Here is a 26,924-nt window from a genome sequence, read left to right as displayed (position 1 = left end):
CCTAATGCGTCCCTGGAAAACCCTTTTGTTGTTCGGATTTCGAGGGTTTAAAAACCAAAGGTTTAAAGGGTGCAATACCTGGAAAAAGTTTCGTCCGTTCCGGCATCATTCGTAAGACCACGGAATAATTCTTTTGAAGATTTCTGTTGACCTCGGAACGATCCGTTCATAAATTGAGGGCAAAAACGCTGAGCAACTCCTATTGTTGGTTCCCAGAAATTCCATTCATTACTCGGATATCGAGGTTCATAAAACGAGGGATAAATGCCCGTAAAAAGTTTGGTTCCTCGTGCTCTTGTTCGTAAAACGAGGGAATTCATAAATCGAAGGTTCATAAATCGAGGCTTGACGGTATATAGATGTCGTTTTTGCAGATACGCTAGGCGTTACCTTAGAAATTCAATTATCCAATGGTATCTTCGACTGGTGGTACCAATAATGCTCTAAGTCCGAGCGCTCCGGGCCGGAGAAAGAAACAAGATGGAAGAAAGAAATAACTGCCGGACCTGTTGTCAGCGCGCGCCGTCTTGATCAGTCGAAGATAGAGCGATCTATAGATCGATCGGTGGCTGCCACCTGCCAGTCGAATGAACGCTTGAACGCCTTAATTAGAGAATTTCGCGCAAAAGCGAGATAGCGAAATGGGATGCAAGTGGTCGGTTTGTCGATTAATTTTTTTGCACACCTGAGGGTTTGTTAAGGTGCGCCGAAATCTCGAAACACTGTATTTAATGTCCCACGCATACATAGGGGTGCGTCTCTGTGCAACTTGTACACTGCCATCAAGTTGCTGGCGTCCTCGGCCGTGTTCGTGCCTGCCACCTCGGGACACGACGGACACGCTCCTAACTTACCCACCGAGGTAGACAATCTGTTACGAAAATCAAATCTCATCTTTGTTGGAGCCTTACGGGACAACATACTGTCTCATATACTGTTCACAAGAGTAAGTGGATGAACTTTTTAGGGGGTGTGTCGAAACGTTCATGGGGCACGAAAAAGAGGAGCACAGTGACAAATATAGACCTCTCCCTGTTTGTAAACAAATGACGTCATAGCGTTCGACAGCGCCACCAGTTTGGTAGAGTTGAACTAAGCTCGAAGCTAGGGGCGAACAAGGTCGCGCCCGAAAGCCACGGTCTTGAGGGGATTACGATGGTCCCTGAAAGGGACGCGACCTTCGGTCCTACTTTTCTTTCAACAGGAGGCAGCGAACAAGTGCCCATTCGTGGAACCCAGTCCTCCCCTTCCGATTTCTTTCGGTTTCAGTCTGTCTTCCAACGTCACGATGACGTTTCTTGGGTAGAGGTCTATTGGTTTTGCAGTCTTCGCACGAAGCAGGACTGGCCACTGGTCCGTTCTAGCACCCGCTGGTGGTAATATACGGTTCATTGTAAGCTTGTGGAATGGCTAGTGGCGCATGTATGAAAATGCTGTTGAATTGAAAATAATGAATCGCCATAGAACAGAGACAGAGAGGGAAATAGAAAGGGGGGAAACAGGAGACGCAACTCCGAGCTTGAGCGACCAGCTGCTGTCACCGATCTATCGGTTTTGAAAGAACTCATTCATCGCTTTCTGAACGTTACGGTCATTTAAAAAAATAGGATCTGCAACTCTGCATTCATGGATGGTTAGTTAGGAAGTGGGCAGGGAGCTCCCAAGATGAACGCAGGGGTATCCAGCTGGCGGGGAACACCCAAATGCACCACATCAACGTTGGCATGATAAGACACGGTTGAAGACGAGAGGCCAGTCCTGTATCCGTAAGGGAATATCCAAGTGCTTTGGCCGTGGTCAAACGCTGTAACGGTATGTTGGTCCATGGACCAGGTAGCACTCCAGTACTCAAGCGATTTGCTATAACCTTGCCTCTGGACAAGCGGAAGCAGGACCGCGTTGGCGTTCGTGGGCAACACTCTGGAGGAGGACGTGATCCCTTTCCGTGTCTGCAAGAGTGCCATATAGGTGGGACACGTCGAGGAGTAATCTTATCAGCGTCTTTTGACTGCGCCCTGCGGACACGTCATGTGTTCTTCCATTGTTCTTGGAGTAACGAGACGGAATGGCCGAACGCACCTACGTGCCTGCTAGTTCAGTTACTGCACTAAGGTTGTTGGCGACACCAAAGGCTAGAACGCCTTCATTGTAGGGTCGGTGCGCCGAGTGACATGAGGTGTCGAGGAGAAAATTATGGAGATGTTAGCTTCTATGAGGGACGGTATGGCTACTTCAAACCGCTTACAAGAATGAACCGATGCGCCGCAATCTTGTCTTGGGCTGCTTCCTGTCCCTCATGCATAACTGTGGTTGGGTTAATTAACTACAATATCTTAGAGGCGCAGCACCTGTGTCTGTCAGGAAAGGCACCAGGACGCGAAGCGCGAGGTGTCTTTGGAGATATGGCGAGTCCCTATATAGAACACCTTCCCCACGCCGAAGAGCCGACGACAACAACGCCTTGTATTATGGGAGTTATGAATGGCGTATTTTATTGCAACATGCGATACTCTATCCCGTCGTTATAAGGTAATTTGTTGAAAATATAATGAAGGCCTAGAGGAATTAAGGCCTAAACACTGTGAACGGAGAACTAGCGCGCAGCCTTCAGATATAGTCCGTCAGCTACGTACGCCCTTGGAGATAAGAGAGACGCAATAGCGCACCAGGAGAAATACTGCAGCGCCGCCATGCGCCAGCAGTAGGGGAGCGCACTTTTTGCTGCAGCGTAGTATCGCGCCGCCAGTCTTCACAGCCAATACGGAAGCAGAGCGTGAGTATATGATGGATTACATTAGGTGGCGCAGGGAGATGGCGTGACCTCTTTGCGTCCAGCCAGTCATCTGCGGCGCAGTAATAGTTCGAGAGCTGACGGACTAGATTTCTTTTTTTTTTCTTAAGTGTTCCTAACTTCGTAAATACTTGTATATGAATGCATATAATTCATATATATATATACACAGTTTTCTCGCGACGTAAAGCCCCGAATTATTATATTAATTTCATATAAATCTAAAGAGAACCACTCTGTCACATTAACCCTCAGTATGTGTGTACGCCAAACGTTTAGTCAGTTGATCCCCTCAACATCTTTCAGATGCTAACGTTCCTTTACGGTATAGCTTAACGCGTGTCATAGCCTATAATGCTGCATATCCTGTTCCACGGTTGACTGAATGACCCTCTATCCACACGTTTTTTTTATACTTGAAAAGGGTGAAGATTACAGTTTGGGACCGATGGATCAACACTAAATCGTTCCGCTTCGCGGGCCGGTTCATCCAGGGTTACACGTCGCACGTGCTGCACTAGATTCGTGCAACGGCGACACGCACGCTTGACTTTCTCAAGCAGATTTAAAAAAGAGAGAGAGAGAGAGAGAGAACAAGACGACGAGAAAGGGAGACGTTTCCTCCGACACTGCTGAGCACACTTAGCAGACCCTGACTCGACCCGGCTGCCGAGGACTGAGCATGCGCAGCCCAGGCACGGGCCCGTATAGCCCTTCCCCACCTGAACCACGCTCCACAGATTTACAATGTTATCCGTCCAAATTATATATAGTTGGTTCCGGACTCCTAGTAGAAATATAATTCAGCGTCGTAGCATCAGGCTTACGCTAGCAAAATACCCCCGACGGAACAACGTTGCAGAACGACTAACGCTTGTTATTATATTCTTCAGAGAGCTACGTCTAGCAGTGGTGGCGAGTATCGCGGTGCGACCGAAAAAAGACAAAAAAAAAAAGACACTTACATTCACCAAAAAATAAAGTGCTGCTGTCGATGAAGTTATATTGGTGTAAGTACGTGTGTACACGGCTACCCAATATGAAGTACATGGGTGTGAAAAAAAAAAATTATATATGGCTTTTTGGTGCTACACGATTTATCGAAGGGCCAATAAAAACTCATAGTTATTTGGAGCACTTCTATGCGAGTTTTCCTTGTGTCCCACCTGTCGAAACTGTACCTATGTTGTGTTATGTTGTTGTTGTTTTTTCTGCACTTTTAAAATTTCGAACATGCGCTTAACTTTTAACCGCACTTTTAACATACGCTTCTATTATTGTGGCTTCTAGAGTGAATTTCAATGCGTCAGGGACGCCCCGAAAACTAAAGGAAATAGGGTGTCACGAGCAACACCGCATTGGAAAGTGCGTTTCTTAATTTCGCACAATTTGATATACACGTTTTCATATTTCTTAATAGTTCTGAATCCTGAAGATACAAAATTTCGATATATATGATATGATCTATGAGAATTCCATCCATCCCTGAACGAGGTTTCTACGTTTCTCGAGAATCAACAAGACCCCATAATCCCAGGACTGCACCCGAGTCTAGCCCGTGCCCGCAGTAGAAAAGAATGTGAGCCCCTAACTCTGCCCGCGGGCCTGGTCGAACTCGGGGGTTTCGAACCAGAAATGCCCCTTGAAATGCTCTATAATCTGACATCTCTGCAGCTTCCGTGTAATTACTCCTATATACACGCGTTGCGCCACCTGTCGCATTTACAGGGAACGTGATCCTTCCTCGCTTGGAGTGTGTAGGTGACGAAACAATCTTCCAAAAAGCAAAGTAATTATCGCGTTGTGGCAAAGTATAGCAGGTATGGGGCTGTGATAATGTTATTGGCGTGCGTGTCGAGTAGATCCCCGTTCTAAGTCTTCAAGGAGCAAGAACGCGTGGACCTGAGCGGTTCAGATTGACGTCCAATAACAGAGCGTTTTGGAAAACTAGGTGGCAAGAAAATCATCCAGGTTCCCTCTACGGTTTTATACCCGTGTTCTGCGGCAAACTTTATGGGAAGATGTCAGCACTGTTCCTTCTCACCCGGCTGTGCTCTCTTCCCCTGGGTTATCCGGCAGATGTTCCAGAGGAATGTCTGCACAGTTCTCCTTGAAGTCCGCCCAGGACGCATACTATATCCTCCATGTCCCCCACTCTTTTCTGCTGTCCTCTCTCCATCTGTCCGCGTCTGTACGCTGCTCATAGCCACAGTTGCTTCCCGGCGATAATACACGAAAAAAAAAACTGTTCCTTCTGATGTCGGTGCCGAGCACTAACCCCCCTTGTCTCTCACTGCTTCCTGATGTCATCACGCACCCCCCCCCCCCCCTGTCTTCGTCCCCTCCCTCACCCCCGCTCTAACACCAGGTACTCTGACACCCCTTCACGCTATTGCTCTGTCTTTACCCTATCTGTCCATGTCTCTACGGCGCTTACAGCCCCTGTCGCTTCGCTGGACCACAACAACAACAACAACAATAAATGAAGAAGTGACGATGGACCAACTCTAACTGCAAGGAATATGTAAGAAGGGTGTGTCTTGTGTATTGTGAGCGAGCTTGACTGTGGAAATACTTTTTTGGTCGCTTTACCTATCTCCCATGGTCCTCTAGTTCTGTCGAACTGAAAACGGAAGCGTACCGATAGTATACTTTCTGGTCGGTGGCCTGATCTGGTCTGAAAATTTTCACACCCTTCCCACTAAGACCCGCATAGATCACCTTAAACATCGCTTCCTTTCCCTGTCCCTCTCCAATATCGGCCTCCAAGACTTTTATCGCAACCTCTTCCATCCCCGAAGAATAAAATGCTTATCCATCACACGTATATAGAAGGCATCAATCTAGGCACGCTAGCCACAGCGCTGGCAGGAACGCCTACTCAGCCTCATAATCCTTCAAAACATCCGCCGCGGACAGCGGCAATTCACGTCTAAGGTTTCGGGCCCATGTGGGTCATGGCAATATTTATTCCCTTTCGTGCGCCACACGTGGTACCTTGATCAAACATTCCGCCTTATCTGCCGTCAGGATCTGTAGGGCCAACCAGTGATTCCTATCTGGTCTTAGAGGCAGCGTTAATTACAGCACCTTGAACCTTACGCGGTGGCGGAACTAGTGAGAGACTACTTTCAGCTACTAACCCCCTAAGCAGGACCTCATCGGAGTATATACGCCAGGCCTTTTTCTGGAGCAGGGTTAGAGGAATGAGATTTGTGTGTTTTTTTGCAGAAAGGCGCTCGTTCATGATAACTCGTCTTATCAGCGGAAGTCGTTGTAGCATGCGTTGATCGTGTTTTGTATATGGGGGGTTTCGGTGAAAAAAAAAGTTTGAAAGTTTCTCCGTGAGCGTGTGATAGGCTAGTGCGGCTAGGTTGTGCTGACATGTTGCCTGATTAACCTGCTGATTACGTGCAGGAGCGATGTCACGGTCCAAATATAGCAGTCTTCGAAAAAGCCACACTGCGGCATGAAGTGTTCTAACCACCTTGAGGCTTGCGCTGTGTTCGTCAGTTTGTGTTTTCCGGCCTCGAAACAGTTCCGTTCCATCATGTCACGCTGTAGCTCTGTTCCTAGATCCTGCCAGAAAGTGATGACTCATTTACTTATTTCTGTTTGGCCCCCAAACGCCCATGGCATCTGCGTTCCCATGCGTGTCATGTTGCGAGACGTAAAATGGGAGCATCAGGCAGCTTCAAAAATAGCCATATACAAGTTGATTTAATTCAAATAATGCAATTACTCCTCCACGCACGTATGACGTGCCGCTCCGACGACTTCTGAGAAATCGCTCAATCAGCTCACACGCTGGACCAATTTGTTTTTGGAGGAGCATGTCAGGGCGGAAGCCGTCTGTTTCTTATCGCGGTTAACAATCCCACAACGTTACGCTCCATCGGAAGCTTAATCACCCCTCCACGACAATTTCCACCGTCGCTGTCAACGGGACTGTCTCAGATTAAAATCACAGTGAATCGCCACGTGCCGCTAAACAGAGAACCGATCAATCAAAAAATCTATTAAACGAAAAGACGTCTGCGAACAGCCCCAACACACAAGTACCACGTCTTCGCTGGTACGACGTAGCTCCGACGTCCCCGAAAACAATCGCAGTTATAAAGCGATATTTCAAATTGTAAGTGATTCGAATAGTGCGTGACGTTCTCTCGTAGAAGTCAGCAGAAGGCGGCTGAAGCAGACGATATTTTGAAGCAGACGACGTTTGAAGCGCGGGACGTGAAGAAGCACACCTGGTGTCGGAAAGAAGAAAGTCGGTGCGATATCGGCACGATCGGTATCTGGCAACGCCTGCTGCTTTCGACCCACTTATCTGCGTGCATCAGAGGCTGAGGCCGTAACGCGGGGCGCGCGCAAGGCGTGCACCAGGCGACGGGGCCAAGTTTCTGCCAACCGTTGCCAAGCTGGAAGCGGTCGTTGACGTGTGATTGTTGCGGCAACTATAGCGTGCCAGTTTGCGAGGCACAAAAGCCAGGCTGTTCGCTGATTCCCAGTACGGCTTTGGACGGCAGGTTCATCAGTGAATAAAGCTGTCTCGTCCGAAACGAGATACTGCTTCTGATTATTTCAGCACGTAAGCGTCTCGGTGCATAAGTTGGTGAAGTATCCTATTGGATAAATTAGAATAAGATGGATAAAAAAAAGTCCGCTTCGTGTCACCTCCATCTCGCTCCGCCAGGTGAGCATGTGAAGTCGCGATGTCGTCCGCTAGCCAGCCATCGCAGACGATTTCAAACACAGGCATTCTGTGGCTACTAGTGGCTGCGCTTGTGTCTAATGACGGCTCGTCGCCATAGCTACAGCCACTGAAAGCACGGTCGTGATTGGCGAGCTTTTAATTACTACGTCACGCGGTCTAAGCTATCAGACGTTCCTACTAGTCCCGTGGAACAGTGAACTAAAAGAGGTATAATGCAGCGAACGGAGGGTCCGCCTTGGGACAGCTGTCAGAGCAAGTGGCGAAAATATAGCGGCGGCGCAGCTATCGCAAACTACACTGCAAAGCATGTCGTCTGCGTTTCAACAATTTTACGAATTCAGATTTTTGTTCGCTTCTGTTCTGTTGGGAACAACTAATGGTAATTGTAATTAATTGTAATTGTTGCAATAACAATTGCATTTTTGCAATTATTATTCTAGAATTATCTCCTCTCTTATTGTCTCCTTCTTCCTAACTCTAAGGCGTCTCCATAATCGTCGATTTCAGCGCCGCCGTGGTTGTCGACGCCGCGGTAGTTTCGCGGAGAACTCGGTCGTTCCACTGCCCTCTTCTAGTTCACTGTGCCCAAGGTCGGGGCTTGGAAGCCGGCAGAGGACGTCAGCTACGTACTGGAAAGACACGTCCAATGCGATGTGCCTTGTGCTGAAATTTCAGTGCACTTAAAGAACCCTCGGGTAAGCAATCCAGGTACCGACCGACCAGCATGGCGTCGCCGATGATCATAGGTGTCTCACGACGCGAGGCAACCAATTAGCGTCATCAACGTCATTACCATATTTTACTATACAAAGAAATGATGGTTGCTCTGTGTCGCAAAAGAGGTTTCGCTGATTCATATCGCTCCAGGCAATCGAACAGTAATGCCTGTAGTTTATGTGTGCATGTTTGAATCACGCGACACTTCGGCGAAACTCTCTTCCCAGGTGACCTGCACCGCTTCTCTCGCAGTAACTTCCCGAGTCCTTCGACGCAATATGCACAGCGCCGGCAGCTAGGTTGAAAAGAGCGTATCGGTTTCATCTGTCATATATATTCTTTAGTATCGAGAATTACTTCCCACTTTCGATTTCTATAGCCCCAGTGCTTTCTATCCTTTTAAAGCGGATTAAAGAGCAGGTCACGCGAAGATGCGTAACGATTGAACTGAAGTAATTGGATATTGTATTCGCTTCTTTTCTGCTGCTAGCAGATATCTTGGGAGGCGAGAGAAGCCGTGACCATAACGAAAGCGACGCAATTTGTCGCATACATTCAATTAGCACTCCCGATTCGACTGCAGCGATCGGTATCAACAACAGTGGCATTACAGGTCCAGGTTTGAGCTGTATGTATATTCGGGATATCTGTTTGGTGCGCATGGTGATTAGGCCACAGTAGTCGGCCGACTTGAAGATGCTGATACTGACGTTAAAGCCCTGGGGATAAAGTTAAATTTCAGATAATTGGGCGCGAATTTAATTGAAATATTTCGCTCGGTGACTCGTTGTTCGTTTTTCGAGTGAAATGTCTTTCCGTACTCAGTCCTTTCTATGTACGCGTAATTGCGTGGCACGAATCAAACTGATGTTAGTCTGGTTTCTGCCAAAACCGAAAATAATACCGAATAATTAATAGTGTGCACTCTAAGGGGAAAAAAATGAGTAAAATGGAGAGTAATTGCAGCTTCCAGTCCCCTAGACTGCAATTACTCCCCATTTTAGTTCCCTAACCCCGACATTTACTCCCCAGGACTGCAAATTGTCACTGAACTTCACAAACGGTCTTCCGAATGCAACAGTCTACGTAAACATGTGCTCTTGGTCAATTAGATGGCATAAGGCTGGTATAACTCAGCCAACTTCACAGTTTTCCACGCACACACAATAAGAAACAGTTAGCGCTTCTTTCTTCGCAACTTGTGCCCTATGTACGCCGCAAGATTTTATATCACTCGATATATCACGGTTGACGGTCTGATTCAAAGTAGTTTGATGCATGCACACGAATTATGTACCCGGGGCTCTTAGAACAGAGCGTGAAATACAGTCTCCACTCTGTGACATTCATTTACTCCCGTGCATTTACTCCCGAGAGGGACTTTTTTTTTCTGGCAATGCATTTAGTCCCCAAAAAAGGAGTAAAATTACTCCTTTTTTTTCTTAGAGTGTGTGACGAGTATGATGGTATCGGCATCAAAATGAAGGTCCATAGACTGGCTCACTCTTCCTAAAAAATATGAGCATGGCGACTCACAGATGTGCACTATGGCTCAGGTACAGTCCCTAATGTAAAGAAGACAAGATATAGTTCATGGTTCTTGATGGGCTATGCCTTCCACACGTATCCACAAGTATTTATACGTAACGTAGTTGCGCGTGTTGCTGGATGAACTGCTGCCTACAAGCAAAGGTTCCAATGTGTCCACGTACTTCTTCAGCCTCTCCTCCTATTGGTATATTTATGTACACCTCATGTTGCATACAGCAAGAAGCTGAAATCGTCACCACCACCTCGACACAGCAAGAAGGATGTCCACCTGATGATGAATGTAATACTACCATTACCATTATTAAGAAGAAGACGAAGATTCTCATGTAGCGAGGCCCGGAACTATACTCCCCTCTCATACTCCTGACCAATCGCCCTGTGTGGCTAAGGGCCATATCCTTTGTGGCTGAAGAAGAAGAAGAAGAGTGTACATTCCAGCTGTGGTACTCCGTTCGCTGGCTCCTGAAGATCTCGCAAGGTACCCAGCCGTCCCTCAGTGTTTTGATGTTTGTGTTCCAATTGACCCGATGATTTCTCTTCATTATTTCATCAGCCAGCAACAATGAGCTATCCACCAGGTGGTTGGGACAACCCGTCGTCCGGATATCCTCGCCAACCGTCAGCGTTTCCCGGTGGTGGTCCCCCCGGCGGTCCACCTGGTGGGTTCCCTGGGATGCCCGGTGGAGGGATGCCGATGCCTGGTGGGGAGATGCCGATGCCTGGTGGGGGGATGCCTGGAGGAGGGATGCCCGGTGGTGGAATGCCCGGTGGTGGAATGCCCGGTGGTGGAATGCCCGGGGGTGGAATGCCCGGGGGTGGAATGCCCGGTGGTGGAATGCCCGGTGGTGGAATGCCCGGTGGTGGAATGCCCGGTGGTGGAATGCCAGGTGGTGGGATGCCCGGTGGTGGAATGCCCGGTGGTGGGATGCCTGGAGGTGGGATGCCCGGAGGCGGGTTTCCTGGTGGTGGACCTACTAGCTTTCCTGGGCCTCCTGGTGGGCCGCCAGGTGGAGGGTACCTCCCACCAGGTGGTGGGCCACCAGGCGGGTTTCCTGGAGGTGGAGGAGGATATCCAGGAGGTGGAGGAGGAGGATATAATCCTCCTGGGGGTGGATACTCTGGTATTAGACCCCCTGGAGGGCCTGGAGGATTCCCAGGAAGCGGTCAAGGTGGATATCCAGGCGGCGGCGGCGGCGGCGGCGGCGGCCCTGGAGCAAGCTGGTCTGGCGGTGGATACGTAAGTGGTTTAGGGAGCTCACGTGTGAGCGCCTCTGCTTCGGTCATGTAAGCACAGCAAGGGACTGTACAGCGGTGATTAGCACTTGGTCAGGCGCTCACTGGTGAAGGTAATTTCAAGTGCTATAGCGTGTGAGCTAGCGTTACATACTAGTCTCTCATCTCTCGTGTTACAATGCTCCTGTTCCATGGAAAGCCTGTTAAGCCGTCGAATTATACATGCTGGACATGCTTTCAATCCCTAATATGGAATTGAGGAATACATAATCTGTGTTGCACCCAATATTACTGCTCATGTCTGTCCATGTGATACTATGTAATTTATCTGAAACTTTATCCGTGCGCCCCGTGAAAGCTCTTTACCTCGCTGTACTTTTATACCGGAAGCTGTGATTCATAGCTGCGTCATATTCCGGAAATCTTTGCCCAACACATTTGGGGTTAATCTAATCCCAAGAAGAAGAACCTACTGGAAGAGTCCTTCTTAACCTTGCGAAGGACTGCTAACTAACACTCAAAAAGGTTAGTTTAATGAACGTTACGCGGTACATCCTCTGGCATACCAGCTAGCTTATCCTTCGTGCGACTCGAAATATTCCAATTTCTGAATGCTGCATGCTAAAGCGACTCGTTCTGAATCGTAGGGCGGGCCAGGTTACGGCGGCGGCGGAGGGTACCGAGGAGGAGGAGGAGGAGGAGGAGGGTACATCACTTCAGGATACCAAGGACAGATGTTTTCTCAGCCGGCTGGAGGCTACGGAGGGGGACAACAGCCCTTCAGCTCTGGAAGCGCGCCGAAAACGGTAGGTATGTAGTCCGCATCACTGCAAGCACCACACCACCAGCAAAAAGCGCTGTTGCCAACTGTGTGACGTTGTCAGCTCAATGGCGCCTGTGGCGCTTTCTTCGTGGTGTACTTTCGTCGGGAAGGCAGTCTAGATCCAACAGCTTTCTAGTTAGTAGTCTGCAGTAACGACTCCTGTGTAATACGTCCCTCGGGGGGAGGGGCGTCATTTTGCAGCCTCCCAAGCAGGACTGATCATTTTGAAGGCCAATCCTCCCCCAAGACTTCTGCTATGTGGTCATCGGCAAGATACTCTGTATCATCGTATTTCACGAAATACAAAAATTTATATCTTCACTCTTGAGTAAAAAATTATTTCATGCATACGTTTCGGACCGTGGTTATCGATGCGCAAAAAAACACACACACAAAAAAAAAACACGAGTCATCATCATCAGCAGCAGCATACGTTCCGTTGAAAACTGTTTTATCGGCATATTTGAAAGGAACTGCACGCAGCGGTCAACAACCTTTTTAAGATGTTTTTTTTTCTTGATTAGACAATCGCATCTAATGCTAAACGGCATTGGTGCTCACAAATGCTGGTAGAGTCAGGTAGTGTTATAGAAATGCTTCTGGTTTCGTGGGGTGCTTCCGAGCTCGGGAATTCCTGGAATGCTTCCGGCTTCGGTGCTTGTCTGAGATTTTTTCTTTTCTTTTTCTTTTTTCGGCTGATACTCTAAGCAAGTATGTGCCAGAGTTAGCAGACATTGTCGACCACCAGTCCGTTTATGGACAAATTCCAAATGCGGAATATCCGCACCTTAGAACCTGGCGAATCATTGAATTTGCTGCTTAGCGCTCGTGTGACTGTGAGTACAATATGTCCCTATATTGAAATGCACCTGTCCCGCTGAAGATGTCAAACGGTAGTGTGCTAAAATAACGGAGGCTTTACTTGTCATTTCAGCAAGGCACCATCCGACCGTTCCCGGCCTTTGACGCCCGTCACGACGCTGAGGCACTGCGGAAGGCCATGAAGGGATGGGGTAAGATATCTTGTGCCGTGCTATCGGCACCATCCTAATCAATGTGTGAATGATCCCAGGTACAGACGAGAATACAATCATTGACATTCTTTGCAACCGGAGCAGCGACCAGAGGGTGCAAATCGTGACGGCTTTCAAACAAGCCTTCGGCAGGGTATGCTTTGTCGCACTCTGCGCTCTTGAAGAATGACGAATAATGTGGTTCCTGACTCTAAATCTTAGTACTTCCACGTTTGTCTAAGGAAGAAGAGTCTGTGGAAGCCGCTGACAGATACATTAAACTACTCTGAGACACCATAAGGGGTACAGTCGCAGTGGCACGTCTCGACCCTGTTATGTAGTCCGCACATTGAGAGTGGGACATACGGACGTCAGGCAGACGGGGAACTCGACTCTCATGCGTTGCTAACGCGAGTGTTTAATGTGTTTTCGTTAGAAGGATGCAGATGTGCTTCAAGAAAATCCCCGTCTCCGACGAGCGATTTCGCAACATGATCATCGTCCGAACAAGAGCTTAAACATGAGGACGCGATACCCTGTGCACCCGCCCAAGGCATTCAGTGACGTCTTTAGGTTTGTGCGCATGGCTGACCTGTGGGAGTGAACTTGATCCCAGGCATGGAAACTGCACAGGTCCTTGTTGTCCGTATTTCCTGATTGAACACCGTCCCTACGCCTAGTGAGTGCACTGGAGCACAGGTCTTCGCGAGAAAAAGTACTAGGCATATACTATGGTCTTCGTACATACTAGTGGGTGCTGTCTTTAACCGTATATCGCACAATGCGACTCTGCGCTAATCGAGATCACAGTTGTTCTGTTTGCGTCTCGCTGCAGGATATGAGAGCCGACATTAAATCCGAGCTGAGAGGCAAATTTGAGGATGTCATGGTGGGGCTCCTGTACCCGATTCACGAGTACATGGCCATGGAGTGCCGGAAGGCCATCAAAGGTTTGGGAACTGACGAAGAGGCCCTCATCGAGATCCTCTGTACGCGACCAAATGCCGAAATTAACGCCATCAAAGAGGCATATACCCAAAGTAAGGGCACTCTTGCACGGGCCTGAATGCATTATCGCAATGCGTCGATGGACCTTTCTCTCCATGCCCTTCTTTTCTGTAGTGTACCAACGTAACTTGGAGCAGGACGTCATCGGCGATACGTCCGGCGCTCTGAGACATATCCTCGTCTCCATGTGCAATGTAAGTGTGAACAAAATGCGTGCACGATGTAAATATTATCGGTATTTCCGTGGTAACCTGCTAGGACGCCAATGCTTGCATGACTTCACAGGAGAGGCTATGATGAACTGTCCTCATGTGCCAAGTGTCCCCACGTGCTAAAACAAATGCGTACATTTTGATTCCCCGTCAGTATTTTTATTTTTATAATTTTTATTATTTTTATTATTATTAGTGTTGAATTTTTATCAGTGCTTATAAACCAGAATGTTGCTATCTCCCGCTAGGCTAACCGCCAAGAAGGTATACCACCGGACACAGAGCGGGCAAAACGTGATGCCGTTGTAAGTGATACCTTCTTACAAAGTAATGACTATGCACATTCCTGGACGCCGCCTCCTACTCTATAGAGAGTGCACACACTCATTGTAACACACACTCACACGCATTGTGTAATATTCCGCAGTGCAGAATGTTACACAATGCGAAATGAAACAGTGCGGAATGCTGCTACCAGAGCGGAATGTTACAGTGCGGAAACAGCGCGGAAACAGTGCGGAATGTTGCTAGATTGCAGTCACAACGCATGAGTGGCGTCGACGAAGGCTGAATTGATATCCAGGAGACACGGCTAGGCGTCAGACACCATAGGTGCGGCGCCGCTAGTCTGACGTCCTTTTTGACTCGACAACGCAAGACACCTTTGACATTTTGTCCCGAGTCTTGTACCTTGACGTTTGAGCTTGATGAGCACGCCAAGATTTGAAGTCTAAGCCCCGAATATGTGTTTTGTAATATTCATTATCAAGTTGTGTGGCATATGCTCCTTGCTGGCACAGCTGGTAAATGATTCGTGAAACAGGACAAATTGTTCCCGTGCAATCTCTCCACTTCGCGAAAAATGATTGTCTGGCCGCGTTCAATCTATACGAACGGTCTTGCAGCTTTCTCGGTGTTTACTACTGGAACGTCTAAGGAGTTGATCTCTTGGAATTAACTTGCCCCGTAGTATAATCGTTTAGCAAACTTGTCCCTTGAATGTTTAGCTTCCATCCATAGTCTCGGCTGCTTCTTGTAGATGCTCCAGCAGGCTGGTGTTGGTCGTTACGGGACTGACGAAGCTGCGTTCAACACCATAATGGCGACACAGAGCTACGACCAACTTAAACTGGTGTTCCGCGAATACAACGTCCTCACCAACCAGACGATACTGGAGGCGATCTCTAAGGAGATGTCTGGAGACGTCAAGGACGCATTCTTTGCCATAGGTAAGGACTAGGTCTATACGATAGCGGGCCGGGTTGCGTACATTTTTTTCTGCTTTGGACCTAAAAAACTAGAAATGCGGACCCGTGCAGGGCCGGGGCAAGGTATAGAGCCACCGTACCTGGCACGCGTATCAAAGGATCGCTGGACTCTCGCCGAACCCGGGACTTGAAATGCGGTCATTGCAGTGCACTAGTGTGTGTCCCGCATCAGAACGCGAGTGCCAGCCTCTATAGCCATGACGATACAACATCAGCCCGTTTGTCATGCTAAAGACTGTTAGAATGCGGGATCGAATCCCACCACCAGCTGTACCGTCGAAGACTTTTCTAGACTGATGTCTGCATAGTGCATCCCTAGTGTTCATACTAACCCCCTAAAGCACTGCACGGGCCGCATTCTTAGGCCCAGGCCCCGCCCGAGCTCAGTCCTCCTTTGATTTACCCGCCCGGACCCGGCCCGACGGCTCCATACGCGACCCGGGTCCAGCCCAAGCCCGAAGAATTGCTAAGTTTTCCGGGCCAGTACCGGCCCGAGCACGAGAAATTTATAGGCCACCCAGCGCGGCCCAGCACAGCCAGGTGCAGTGGGCTGTAAAACTTGACCGTGACTAACTAACAGTGGAGTGACACAGGGTCGAGCCCGACCTCGGCCCGGCAATGTACGGGCCCGGGCCCACAATGGTCAAACCCAAGCCCGCCCAGGCTCGCAAAAAGAAGTCTTGACCCGGCCCAACCCGGCCCATGGAGCCGGGACGGGTTCGGGCATTCGGGTAAGCCCGAGCCCGTGCAGTGCTCTAATCCCCCACTCCCACCCAGTCTCCCGGTCTTGCCACTCGCAGCCACAGTTACTTCGCGGTGCTAGCGTGCCAGAAGAAAAAAAAAGCGAGGCTAGAAAGTTCAGCTCGCCAAAGATTTTGGGTATAGGCACTTCGATTTAAATGTGAATATGTAGTCTGCACGTATTAGTCTGTGCGAGTCCGTTATTTAGTTTGTTTGTTTGTTATTTTTGGTCTAGTCTAGTTACTTTTAGTTATTTGGCCGGTGTATAGTATATATGGCACGTGTGTACGTTTATAGTTTTACAGTTACTACAATCGCTCACTAAAGTGCAAGAATTTCTCCTCGCGGTATGAAAGATGCACAGCCATACAAAAGGAACTGGATTCATGCGTTGCGTCGTTCCCGAAGGAAACCGCAATTTGCGCTTTCCCTGTTCCTGCTCAAGAAGCGCGACAATGCCTCCCATTGGTCTCCGCAAACGCTTTCCCCGCTATGATTGGAAGCCGCATCGAGCCTCTTCAGAAGGAGAGGGGAGGAAACCGCAATTTGCGCTTTCCTTCTTCCTTCTCAAGAAGCGCGACAATTCGCCCCGGTGGTCTTCGCAAACGCTTTCTCCGCTATCATTGGATGCCGTATGGCGCCTCTTCAGAAGGGGAGAAAAGAAAACCGCACAGAGCGCTTTCCCTGCTCCTTCCCAAGAACCGCTGCAAAACCATGCCTCCCATTGGTCTCCGCAAACGCTTTGCCTGCTATGACTGGACGCCGTATCGAAGGAGAGAAGAGGAAAGCGCAAATTGCGCTTCCCTTCGTGATTAAATCACGAACGAAGCGGCAGATACGAATGCCGTTCCTTTTGTATTGCTTGTCAAGGAAAGGGTATCCTGCATAGCAGAAGACCTTTTGCACTTTAGTGACCCCCTTTTAGGCTTATCCCTTTTTGTCTCCTTCTTTCTGCTTATCTTTTTTTATCACTCATTCGAGCAGCCAAGTGCGTCTTCGACGTTCAGTTCTACTTCGCTGAAAAACTGTATAAGGCTATGAAGGTGAGGCCGCCGCATGTTCCAAAATGAAATTATCCTTACTGATTTGGTGCACGCACTTTGCAGGGAGTCGGCACGTCCGATAAAATCCTGATAAGAATAATTGTATCTCGATCTGAAATCGATCTGGTTCAAATCAAGGAAGAATATGAGAGAAATTACAAGGTGGATCTCGCATCGGCTATCCAGGTATAGATGCTCCTCTTTTCCTTTTTCTAAGTGATATGTGTACATTTAAACGGTTTTCTGCGAAGATGCATGTGATCTATCTTTGAAGAGAGTAATGATACACTTCATCATGGTCCAGTCATTCGGATTATGTCCTGTAAAATGCTTTTAACTACGGGTAGACAGATATACGAAAGCAGCCAGGAAAGTGTAGGAGACATGATATATATATAGAGATCGTGTCAGTTCCCTGCGCCGACGAGCTCCAAGTAGAGCGAAACAGCTGTCCTCGGCTGGGAGCGCACGATCAAATTGTAAACATACGCTCAACGTGCAGCCACAGAGATTCGGCTATTTTTCCTTTGTATATGTATATGCATATATATACAAGAAAATGAGTTTGAGTTCCTTAGGAGCTTCGTAGCTGTCGCGTCACCTGAGATGACCAGTGAACACTGCATCACTGTCGTACCCATATAACTTCGAAACTGACCTTCACATATATGGGTGTATAACGACTGCACAAAACGGCTATTACAACACTACAGGGATATGAACTCATTAATGCACTGTGTATATATTCTTTAGTATTATCGTATCTTGTAATCTCAGTGGTAACTTTGCGTAATAAACGCGTATATTCCCTCCCACCCCCTCGGTGGTAATCTCAGGTTAATGTGGTGTATAACACATGGGTGCAACACACGCACCACGATGCTACACCTGGAACTTTCTCGAAGTGTTAAACAAAGCCATCACAGGTGGTGAGACGCCTTCTGAAGTGTGCTGCCCTCTCTGAGTAGGGCGACGGAACTAGTCTACATCGGGCGTTTCGTGATGATCGCATACTATACTTCTAGTGTGCTATGTTCTAACGCAGTACTAAATATCGGTTGTGAAAGGTTGGTGAGCATCTCGCATAGTTGGGTTTGCCTTTCTTTTCTTTTTCTATTGATATTTTTATCCCAAGTTCGGCGATATGATTTGAGTGGGAAAGCTGATTAACCGTTTCCGTTTCAGTCCGAAACGAGTGGTGATTACAGGAAGGCCCTGCTCGCTCTCGTAACAGGAAACTGCGTTTGAAGCCTGCTGTTAAGCAACGTCTAGGGAATAAACTTCACTTTAGTCTAATATACGCCGTGAATCAAACTGAACGTCTCTAGTATGGTCTCCTTTCACTCTTCATTTCAATTTGCTTGAACACTGCTTTGATTTGCCACAATATTTTAAGCAGAGTTGGAATGCTAACCCAACCCAACCCAACCCAACCCAACCCAACCCAACCCAACCCAACCCAACCCAACCCAACCCAACCTAACCTAACCTAACCTAACCTTACCTTACCTAACCCAACCCAACCCAACCCAACCTAACCTAACCTAAACAACAAACTAGAAGGCTTGGAACTATTTCAGTTGTACGTCTATGTGCAAGGGATAGGCGCCACCGTCTTTTGTTCTCCTTCGATGTCCAAGTTAATAACCGACAGTAGTTGCGATTCTCTTGTCATGATGTATTTTGTTGGTTTCGCCGCTGACTGCCTGTTTAAATACTCTTGTCTTCCTGATTTGGCTGCGGACTGCCTATTTAAAAACGCATGTCCCGACGTGAACAAACCAAACAAAAGTTTTGCCGCGGATTGTACACTTAGATACACTTGTAGACTTGGTTGTAGACTGTCTGCGTAAATATACTTTGCTCGCGATACACTTGTTTCCTTCGTACAAAGTATGTACAATAATCACATATTTGGTGCAGCGCTCTCTCCATATTCTTCTTCCATTTCCAGTTCCAATGGCGCAGCGCTCGTATATAGCTATATGTTCAACATCCCACTTGCATGTCCCTATTGTTAGCCGTATATCTACCCTTCTGCCTATATTCTTGCGCAGCTATTACTGGTACATATCCTCATACTTTCTATGAAACTTCGAAAGACCCGACGCGTGCATTTGTTTCTGTTTTTTTTTTACTTTTAGCTCAACCGCACCCGCGTTGCAGCTCCCGGAAATGGAAACTTTGGGGAAGTTGGACCGGAAGCCGCCGGGCAGGAAGTGACGTCCGATCGGCGGAAATGCAACTTCCGAACGCGCCGACAATGCTAGCTGATAAGGGTGTCGGGAGAGTTCTTTGCGGCCTTTGTGAAATGGGCGTCCCACTAGCGCGAAGGGCGTTTAAGGCCTCGCTGGCCTTTGTAAAGCCTACGGATATAGACAAGCTTTTCGGGGACGAGTTGACAGTTTCGGTCGACACGTTCGTCTCTATAACGTTGGAAGACTTCAAAGTTTTTTTTTCAGAGAACGAAACTGCGAATTCGATCTTCCGCGTTAAGCAATTTCCGAAGTGAACCCGCGTATCGGTTGTAGCAGTGTGCCTCCACCAGTCATGGGGCTGCCGAGAGGGGGGCAAGGGTGGAGGGGGCGGGTGGGGGAGTGGTCCACCCTTTGGAGCATCAAGATCACTTGTAGAAATTGTTCACCCATTATTGATAGGTCGTCATGATTCTTCTCAGATGTCATAGTGACATGTACCTCTGACAACCCGCACAGTGCGCCCGCAGGAAGTGAGATGAGGGGCTGCACTCTTTGAGCCCCTGAAAATACTTTGCGCCCCCCCCCCCCTATGGAAAAAAAATGATGGGATGCGGTTCCGTGTAACGAGCTCGCGTGGCGGAGCGGATGATCGCCTGATCCACGCGGAGGACACGGGTTCGAATCCTGGCACCGGCTGTACTGTCTGAGGTTTTTCGTGGGCTTCTCGGTGTATAGACTCTCCAGACGAACGTCGGAAAGTTCCCCATGAAGTCTGCCCAGGACGCAACCCCCCTGTCCCCCACTCCTTCCTGCTGCTGTCCTCGCTCCATCTGTCTACGTCCGTACGCCGCTTATGGGCACAGTTGCTTCGCAGCGCGTTGAAAAAAAGTTGTGCTTTGCATGAGGCTATGAACGGTTTGTAACCCAATCGGTCTTCATTGGTACGCGTGCCAACACCTGAAAACATGCGGCTGTCTACGGTGGGGCAGCAGCGCTGAACAGAATGAGGATGAAGGTGACATTTCCTTCAGGCTGAGGAGTAATACACAAAGACAGCGAAGTGGTGGACAAGATTCCGTCTCTCTGTATTACTCATCAAGTTCAAAGAAATGTCACCTCCTACGTCGATGCATCAGCTCAGTTGTGTTTTACTACTTTGTTCATCGGGACATGGATTTGCCCTTGGGTCACGCTTGCTTCCAGGCTCAAAATAATGATCTTGATAGCTCCTGTAATCCCGTTATCACGAGGCTGAAGAGCGGTGTTAAATTGACCTCCATGTGCAAGGAAGATCTACACTCTAAGAAAAAAAGGAGTAAAACGGGGAGTAATTGCAGCTTCTACTCCCCTAGTCTGCAATTACTCCCCATTTTAGTCCCCTAACCCAACATTTAGTCCCGACAGTTACTCCCCAGGACTGCAAATTGTCACTAAACTTCGCGAATGGTCTCCTGAATGCGACAGTCTACGTAAATATGTGCCCTTGGTCAATTTGAACGACAGAAGGCTGAATAACTCAGACAATGTAGCAATTTTTCAGAAACACAGAGTAAGAAAGAGTTAGCGCATCTTTCTTCGCTAATTGTGCCATAGTATGGCGCAAGATTTTATATCACTGGATATATTACGGTTGACGGTTTGCTTGAAAGTATTTTCATGCATGCGCACCAATTATGTACCTGGGACTCTTACAACAGCGCGTGAAATGCGGTCTTCACTCTGTGACATTCATTTACTCCCGTGCATTTACTCCCGAAAGGGACTATTTTTTGTGGCAATGCAATTACTCCCCAAAAGGAGTATAAGTGCTCCTTTTTTTCTTAGAGTGTAGGACGAAATATTGTAGTGAAGATAACGACACGTCAGATGACGACGATGACTCGCGCCACTCCCGCGCGGCTGTCTGAATAAACCTATTCCTACGGTCACGCCTACCTGCGCTCTTCCGCTCTACAATATTCTTATAAATACCACCAAAAAATACAAACGAAAAAGTTCAACAAGTGTGTTGAATTCGTACCTATTGGAAGCGTTAAGTACATATATAGACGGAGCGCCCCTCCTTAGACACACTCAAATAGGGAGTATGAGACGCCCGGGGCGGCCACTAAACAGCGAAAAGCAACTTTGGAACGCTGCTCGCACGCTGATGCCGCTTCATGTTGTCTGTTAATGCAGTGCACAGACTTAGGACACGCTGGCTTATAGTTTGAACCTATAGCAACGTTGGAAGAGACGATGGCGGTTGTGAAGACTTTTCCTTGTAACAGCGAACGAAATGGAAAACGTGGGAATCGGTAACATTACTTTCAGAGACAGAGAAGAGAGTAGAGGTAGAAGAGACCCAGGTCCGCACCACGGGAATCGGTAACAGACGCCATGGGAGCTGTTTACTGTGAAGATGACCGCATGGCGTGAAGTTGTCTGCGTGAAACGCTGCATATATCCCGCGAATAACCGCCGATATCAGTGATGAAGTTGGGAACTAATAAAATGCGTAGGATGTCCGTATTTTGCTTCCGAGCGCACACTTCGAAGGTCGTTCTGCCGGCGCTTAACAGGAAGTACGTCACGGAAAATTTCCACCACCAGGGGCACTTGTCGTCTGCTTCCATGCATGCACCCAAATGAAACGGAGCGGTCCGGAGTCTCGCACTCCCGGGTGCGTGAGTGGCGCTTGTGTCGCGTTAAGTGAGTGCAGTTTGAAACACTCGCTTCCCTGGCCGCCTACTTAACGCACCCGTTCAATTCAAGAGTGTTAAACGCAGAGCGTGCGAAGTATAAGAGGATGATCAATGAATGATCACTTATGATAGGCTATAGAGTTGACAACCATGGCACCATGAACCATAAAAGTGGTTATGCACCAAGAAAGGGCATTGTTTGTTTCGTTGCAATGGCAAGGTCTTTAGATTTACTGCTAGATGACAGATGACCAACTGACATGGAAAGAATATGCATCTTGCACATACTTTTGTTTCACTCCGCAAAAGTGGGCGCCTCTGACAGACTCCATTGTAAAAACCTCGACCGAAGAAAACGTACAAAGTGTTGATGATCACGACTGTAATCACGACTTTTTCCCCCCGCGATGAATGAAAGTGTCCGACTCTACCCTAATCTTACAACCATCTTAAAATTCCACAACTTTCACCTGGATAAGAGTCACCTGCTTGAGACCTGCGGATGGCCGATCGGCAGCTGCACTCTACGGCGTCCATCTGCAGCTCAGTTTCACTCCGATCGTAGATGGCGCCACCGATAAGACACGATTTCTTCGCAAAACTGCTAGCGTTGTTTATAGGTTTTTAGTGGGCGCTCACGCGGGCTTCCTCTTCGAAGTGTAAGCGGCGTATATCATTAGCACGGTGTCGAAGTCAAGTGCGTGATAAGGTAAAAATACGATCAGAGAGAGTTTAGTCTGTAACGTCTCCCGTATAGGTGGTGTGGATTGTTAAATGTCGATGGTTGTGGAACGTGACGAAAGAAGTTTTTCTCTTTTTCTCTCTCTCTCTCTCTCTTTTTGTCAGCATACTTCCAGGTTTTAGGTGACTTTGTAGTTGTCCCACTGAAAAGCTGTACCGCGGCAGATCAGCGTAGCAAATGCCAGGCATCGCGCAGATTTCCTTCGTTTGATCGTCTTGGATTGGTTGGGTCATCCGGGTTGAAAACGCTCTATTTATGAACCTCAACGTCCGCAGCAAAATCGTTCATGAAACAAGGTTTAGAACGAGGAAAGGGAAGTGTCTTGTCCCTGAGGGCGCCGCTGATAAGGGGAGGGGATTCGTTGACTGTGCATCGTCAACTACAATTCCATGTATATGCATTTCATTCAGTCGAGACTATATAGAGGCAGGGGCGTACGCCCCCTCGGTGGTAGCCGTGCTGAAGACTGGGAGATGATGGGTTCGAATCCTGCTACAGGCTTTGCTGCCTGCTGTTTTCCTTGGTTTCAGGCTCTCCGGACGAATCTCTGCACTGTGCACCCCCATGAAGCTCCCGCTCCTTCCTGCTGTCCTCTCTCCATCTGTGCACATCTGTACGCCCCTCTCGGTCGTAGTTGCTTCGCGGCGCTAAATTTCAGTCGGATGGCGATGTATATGTGCCGCCTATACCGTGGGAGGGAGCAACGTATTGATATTGCAAAATAACAGGCTATTTTTGTGTTATTGCAACTTTATATAGTTTTAATTTTTACTTGTCACGCGGCTCGTACAGATACGCGGGTGTATACAGTGAACCCTCGTTATTATGACCATCGTCGTTCCCGAAAATTTTGGTCATAATGCGGAATTGTCATATTAACGGGGGCGGATTTGCAGAGGTTTCACAGCATTGTTCCCCAAGAGTATGGTCGTAAAGCTCGTATGTCATATTATCGGGGGTCATATTAACGAGGGTTCACTGTATCCCCTTCCTTCTCTCTTTCTACTACTTCATCCTCATCATCATCTTAAAATCGACCGTCCACGGACCGATATATTGCCAAAGGGGAGGAGGCGGGTAGTGTCGAAACCGACTTGCGTTGTAGTCCACACTCTTAAAGAGTGTGCTGTAACTCCTTTTTTTAGGGGAGTATACACCCTTGCCATATATATCACTCCCCCTGAGGTGTCTGCTCACTCCCTTCATAGCTATGAAGGGAGTGAGCAGACTCTTCGTCGTTTAAGAGACCTCGTTTAAGAGACTCCCCACTCCCTTCATAGCTATGAAGGGAGTGGGGAGTCTCTTAAACGAGGGTAATGGAGAGTAATTGCACACTCCAAAGGGAGTGTTGCATGCGGCAAGGGTGTATACTCCCCAAAAAGAGTGAAAAGTACACCCTTTTTTCTTTAAGAGCGCACACGCAAGAATGGGCATAGTCGCGACTATCCCCAATTTCCCTGTGCTTCCCTGCACTCCCCAATAATGTTTGTCCTTCTTTAAGACTCAACCTCTTTTTTCCCATTCCAGTTCGTAAGCATGTTGGAAATACCTTTTCAACACCCGCAATAAATTTAAAATGGTGCGCAGCTCTTTCTTGCGCTATCGCGGCGAAGAATCGCGCGGTTCAAGCAGCGCGTCCTCATGTGAGGTTTTAACACCGCCAGCACTCGCTGAGTGGTACAATCGCCGCATAGCATCTGCGCTGGCACGCTCGCGGGTCTCCGCGGGGAATGCTTGCTGCAGTGGTGGCCCGATGGCTAGATAGGAAACCCCCTTAATAACCACCGTCCTTCTGCAAAGCGCTGAAAACGCTCTGGCCCTTTTCATCTCTGTCACGTCAGAACGCGAGTAAAGTTTGTCCGGTCGAAGTTTTTCTACTTTTCTCCCTTTAATTACGTCTCGCCGAAGTGCGCCGTTTGGCTTGTAACTATATACCCCTCGGGTATACATACGCATTAAGCTGCGCAAATAACGCACTCAATTAATTAATGGGTAAAGTGAAATGTGATGAAAGGAGAGTGGTGGTGGGCACGTTGATATTTGGTCATGCATGCATTGTACTCCAGGGTATTGAGGTAGAAAAAAAGGTTTTGTTAGTGCTGCAATTTGTGAGAAAGAGACACTCGAGCACACTTGGACGTCGAGTTCTGACGTCAGTAGAACGAGGCCCTCGGCCGTTATACGATTGGTTCTGGTAAGCACGTGAACTCTCCCACGGTCCCGGATGAGTTTCTGTTACCCTGTTTGCTGTGAATACAGGTTAACATCAATGTCAATAACCGTTCTATCTCTCTCTCTTTTGTTTACTTTTTTTTACAGCTTGACTTTGGACTCAGTATCACAGACAGCGTTCTTATCTAGTGATAATTATTTCTGATTTAAAATTATTTCACGAGTAATTCATTCACTTGCATTCAATAAATTTCTTGGAATATCAGCAATATAATGAAAGTATAGGCTGCCTGAAACACGAATTCAATTTCTTCTTCTCCCTTTTCTTTTCTTATGGAGGTAGACTTTAGATTTAATTTGTTTGTTTGTTTGTTCTTTCCCCATATAGCAATGCTGTCATGCAGGAATGTTACAAAGTACGGCGAAAGTTTTAACGTGGCGCAATGCAGGCAAATTTTCAATTTCAATTTCAATTTATCGATTTACCACATTGCATGGTGGGACAGCCAAGCTAAAAGTTACCGGAAGTAACTTGACAAGGCTCTGCCGCCCAAAATACATCGTTAATCCATGACTTAAAAAGTCTGTTATCATCCTCTACCTCGTCTCGGGTTTTCAAGTCATGGATCGTCACCACCAGCTCGCTTGCTACCTGACTTTCCTTTCGTTAACATCGTTCATGACACCATAGAAGGTTACTGTGCGCACATTAAACGCCACATTTACATAACCGCATATACCAGCTAAGAAAAAAAAAAAGAAACTGCCAATACGAGCTCGAGCTGTTACAATTGGCATCTTCTGCGCGCATGCTGTATAACGAACCATATGTCTCCTGTTGATATACGCTTCGAGCCAATGATATCAGAAACATTCATCGCTTCCATCAATATTTCAGCATCAATGTCGGAGAAAACCAGTCAGCTTTTTTGACAAGGGCGTAGGCCCAGATGGCTTTCTGTATCGATCTCCTACGCACGAGCTCTCGGGAATGTCATTCGAGAGCGGGACAGCAACGCCCTCCCCCGGACATTACCCGCAGCATTCGACGCCTACTACACAACACGCTTTGCGGTTCGACCGTAAGCAAGGCAGCTTCAAAAGCTGCAGATAAGCGAAATGTCACACAGGCCGTGAACGATTTCAAGGAAGTTGAGGAAGTCTCTCTGACCGCTGTCGGCGATATCTGACTGACGCCGCTCTGTATATATACGATATACGCGGAAGGGACGGTTTCACATGTGTATACCTGGCGTCCTGGTTTTCCTATTATTATCATACGGAAGATTTTGACGGTATAGCATAAACGTCCGTGTGTTAGACGGCGGAGAAGTGAATGGAAACTGCAAGTTTAAAAACTATTAGCCCGAGAAAACAGTGTTAGTTAACTCACGGAGTTGGAAGGAATGGTGACGTGAAGATTTCGAATATTCAATCACGCGCCGGGAATGGAAACTGCAAGTTTAAAACTCATTGAGGGAAAACATAAATTGGCGGTCTCGTACACACAAAAATTACGAACGACGCAATCGACCAATCCCGTTCCTTTTGCGTTGCTGTGAAAGTATAAGAGATCTACTTTCGTTCCGCGAGACGATAGTTTTGCACGTTGTCTCCGTCATGATTGTTTCTTTATTGTCAAAACCTGCAGAACACCTCGAGGAATACATTTAATCGCAATAATTCTGGCGCTTCGTGCAAATTAAAAAGGAAAATTTAATTCTTTAATTTAATTCAATTCAGTTTGGCATTCACATTCTATATAGTGAAGCGTACGTTATCGGTTAAATTTACTTGTATATGGTCAAAATGAAGCCTTTGTTTCTGCAATTAATACTCGACGCAGTCATCAAATACTCACTGGAGACTGATACAATATAGTATAGACACTCTATAGTGATGAGAACGGCGTTGGAGCCATACTTTTTTTCCTCTCGTGTGTGAGTGCGACTAACCCAGGCAGTGCAACAACCTGACCAATATCGGACCAATATTGGTAGTGCAGGTCCAA

The 26,924-nt window shown here is 47.7% G+C and overlaps 2 protein-coding genes across 3 annotated transcripts in view; one reads left to right on the top strand and one right to left on the bottom strand.

Moving 5' to 3' along the window:
• Nucleotides 1–26,924, bottom strand: part of LOC135387925 (GATA-binding factor 2-like) — a 215,125-nt gene that overhangs the window by 181,152 nt on the left and 7,049 nt on the right. The window lies entirely within an intron of this gene.
• Nucleotides 10,178–18,415, top strand: LOC135387926 (annexin-B12-like). 2 transcript variants are annotated; one of them, XM_064617146.1, is made up of 12 exons: nt 10,178–10,254; nt 10,330–11,013; nt 11,657–11,815; nt 12,767–12,845; nt 12,905–12,999; nt 13,681–13,885; nt 13,968–14,047; nt 14,314–14,370; nt 15,105–15,294; nt 17,059–17,117; nt 17,181–17,303; nt 18,303–18,415. In XM_064617146.1, exons 2-12 carry the CDS (start codon nt 10,339–10,341, stop codon nt 18,363–18,365), a joined length of 1,785 nt encoding a protein of 594 aa, XP_064473216.1. In that variant the 5' UTR covers nt 10,178–10,254; nt 10,330–10,338; the 3' UTR covers nt 18,366–18,415. The 2 variants fall into 2 exon arrangements, with proteins under 2 accessions (XP_064473216.1, XP_064473217.1); XM_064617147.1 differs by lacking the exon at nt 11,657–11,815.

This window comes from Ornithodoros turicata, chromosome 3, assembly GCF_037126465.1.
Source record: "Ornithodoros turicata isolate Travis chromosome 3, ASM3712646v1, whole genome shotgun sequence".
Taxonomy (NCBI): domain Eukaryota; kingdom Metazoa; phylum Arthropoda; class Arachnida; order Ixodida; family Argasidae; genus Ornithodoros; species Ornithodoros turicata.
The sequence above is the reverse complement of the archived record's forward strand: the minus strand, read 5'-3'. Positions and strand labels throughout refer to the sequence as shown.